Source organism: Sinocyclocheilus anshuiensis, unplaced genomic scaffold, assembly GCF_001515605.1.
Source record: "Sinocyclocheilus anshuiensis isolate Anshui unplaced genomic scaffold, SAMN03320099.WGS_v1.1 scaffold481, whole genome shotgun sequence".
NCBI lineage: Eukaryota > Metazoa > Chordata > Actinopteri > Cypriniformes > Cyprinidae > Sinocyclocheilus > Sinocyclocheilus anshuiensis.
Window position 1 is genome coordinate 258,727 of NW_015539907.1, and position 3,319 is coordinate 262,045.

The following is a 3,319-nucleotide window of genomic DNA, read 5'->3' on the forward strand; positions in this document are numbered from 1 at the left end:
AATATCAACCTATGGTATCTTACCTTTTTTAGGAGTTCAAGAAGAGATTGAGTACTATAGCTGTCTGGATTTGTCCACATCTCCTTAATGACATGTAAGAGGCTAGTAAGGAAGCCAAAGCTAACCTGCAATACAGTAAGAAACAAATTGAGACATTATAACATTTCATATTATAAACTGGAACACAGACAAAAAAACTGCATCCAACAAAGTTTAAACAAGCAGGTCATTTCCAGTCATTAGGGTCCACATATGTGACCCTGGACCACAAAAATCAGTCATGAGGGTCAATTTTTTTTAATTGAGATTCATACATCATCTGAATAAGCTGAATAAATAAGCTTTCCATTGATGTATGGTTTGTTAGGATAGGACAATAATTGACCGAGATACAACTATTTGAATATCTGGAATCTGAGGGTGCAAAAAAATCTAAATATTGAGAAAATCGCCTTTAAATCATGGGACCTTTAAGCATAAGTGACCTTTGTCAAAAACATTTAAAACATCTTACACACACACACACAAACACACACACATATATACAGTGGGTACGGAAAGTATTCAGACCCCCTTCAATTTTTCACTCTTTGTTATATGTGCCTATAGAAAGTCTTCATACCCCTTCATTTTTTTCCACATTTTGTTATGTTGCATTATTATAGTTAAACTGCTTTAAATTACTTTTTTTCCCAAATAAATCTACACCCCACTCACCATAATGACAAAGCAAAAACTAGATTCATCACAGCTTTGCAAATTTATTAAAAAGGAAACACTGAAAAAAATGACATTGCACAAGTGTTCATACCCTTTGCTTTGACACTTGAAATTTAGATCAGGAGCATTCCAGTTTCACTGGATCATCTTTGAGATGTTTCTATACTCTAGACTGGAGTTAACCTGTGGCAAATTCAGTTGATTGGACATGATTTGGAAAGGCACACACACCTGTCTATATAAAGTTTAACAGCTGAAATGGATGTCAGAGCAAAAACTAAGCCATGAGGTCAAAGGAATGGCCTGCAGAGCTGAGAGACCGGATTGTGTTGAGACAGATCTGGGGAGGACTACAAAAAATGTTGCTGTGTTGAAGGTTCACAGGAGCATTTGGCCTCCATAATCTTTAATGGATGAAGTTTGAAACAATCAGGACTCTTCCTAGATCTAGCCTCCTGGCCAAACTGAGCAATCGAAGGATAAGGGTCTTGGTTAGAGAGGTGATCAAGACACTGATGGTCACTCTGGTTGAGCTCCATGATCTTATATGGAGATGGGAGAAACTTACAGAAGGACAAACATCACTGCGACACCACCAATCTGGGCTTGATGGCAAAGTGACCAAACTCAAGCTTCTCCTCAGTAAAGATACATGAAACCCTGATTGGAATTTACAAAAATACACCTAAATAAAAGATTCTCTGTATACAGTGCCTATAGAAAGTCTTCATACCCCTTCATTTTTTTCACATTTTGTTATGTTGCGTTATTATGTTAAACTTATGTTAAACTAAACTGTAAATTACTTTTTTTCCCACATAAATCTACACCCCACTCACCATAATGACAAAGCATCTTTACCGGATTTATCACAACTTTGCAAATTTATTAAAAGGGAAACACTGAAAAAATGACATTGCACAAGTGTTCATACCCTTTGCTTTGACACTTGAAATTTAGATCAGGAGCATTCCAGTTTCACTGGATCGTCTTTGAGATGTTTCTATACTCCGACTAGAGTTAACCTGTGGCAAATTCAGTTGATTGGACATGATTTGGAAAGGCACACACATCTGTCTATACAAAGTTTAACAGCTGAAATGGATGTCAGAGCAAAAACTAAGCCATGAGGTCAAAGGAATGGCCTGCAGAGCTGAGAGACAGGATTGTGTTGAGACAGATCTGGGGAAGACTACAAAAAAATTCTGCTGTGTTGCAGCTTCACAGGAGCATTTGGCCTCCATAATCCTTAATGAATGAAGTTTGAAACAATCAGGACTCTTCCTAGATCTAGCCTGTCTAGCCAAACTGAGCAATCGAAGGAGAAGAGTCTTGGTTAGAGAGGTGATCAAGACACTGATGGTCACTCTGGTTGAGCTCCATGATCTTATATGGAGATGGGAGAAACTTACAGAAGGACAAACATCACTGCGACACTCCACCAATCTGGGCTTGATGGCAAAGTGACCAAACTCAAGCTTCTCCTCAGTAAAGATACATGAAACCCTGATTGGAATTTACAAAAATACACCTAAATAACTCTCAGACTATGAAAAAAAAGATTCTCTGGTCTGATGAACCTCAATTCCTTATTCATGTCTGAGGGAAACCAAGCACCGCTTATCACCTGCATAATACCCTCCCAACGGTGAAGCATGCTGGCGCCAGCATCATGCAGTGGGGTGTTTTTCAGCGGCAGGGACTGGGGAAGTGATCAGAGAAGACAGAAAGCTGAATGCAGCTAAATACAGAGATATCCTTAATGAAAACCTGGTTCAGAGCGCTCAGAACCTCAGACTGGGCTGAAAGTTCATCTTCCAACATGACAATCACCCTATGCACACAGCCAAGACAATGCAGGAGTGGCTTAGGGATGACTCTATGAACGTCCTCGAGTGGCCCAGCCAGAGCTGGGACTTGGAACCAATCAGACATCTTTGGAGAACCCTATAAATGGCTGTCCACCGATGGTCCCCAGCCAACCTGACAGAGCTTGAGATGATCTAAAGAGAAGAATGGCAAAAAAACCCAAATGCAGATGTGCAAAACTTGTTGCATCATACCCAAAAAGACCTGAGGCTGTAATTGTTGCCAAAGTGCTTCAACTAAGTTTTGAGTTAAGGGTATGAAGACTTGTGCAATGTCATTTTTTCAGTGTTTCCTTTTTAATAAATTTGCAAAGTTGTGATAAATCCGGTAAAGATGCTTTGTCATTATGGTGAGTGGGGTGTAGATTTATGTGGGAAAAAAAGTAATTTACAGTTTAGTTTAACATAAGTTTAACATAATAACGCAACATAACAAAATGTGAAAAAAATGAAGGGGTATGAAGACTTTCTATAGGCACTGTATACCCGTGCTCATGGGCGACATTGGGGGGGGGGCAAGACTAAACAAATTGTTAGTCATGGGATCACTGATGTCGGGAGCTAAATACCCTCAACGTGTTTTTGCAGCGTTCAGCAATTTAACCAATCACAGACATATCTGTTGATTTCTTGAACGCAATGGCCAATCAGAAACGTTTTGTCAGAGTTCACTCACCGCTGAAAGCGCCGCAGTTTTTAAGTGCAGTTTTGCATGTATTTGCATATATATA

At 39.3% G+C, this 3,319-nt stretch overlaps 1 protein-coding gene across 1 annotated transcript in view; it reads right to left on the bottom strand.

The window, feature by feature from the left end:
* plekhg7 (pleckstrin homology domain containing, family G (with RhoGef domain) member 7) overlaps positions 1-3,319 on the bottom strand; it is a 20,722-nt gene that overhangs the window by 7,967 nt on the left and 9,436 nt on the right. The window contains exon 9 of the mRNA XM_016483161.1: positions 24-125. Within this exon, the coding sequence (XP_016338647.1) occupies positions 24-125 (102 nt within the window). The remainder of the gene's footprint in view (positions 1-23; positions 126-3,319) is intronic.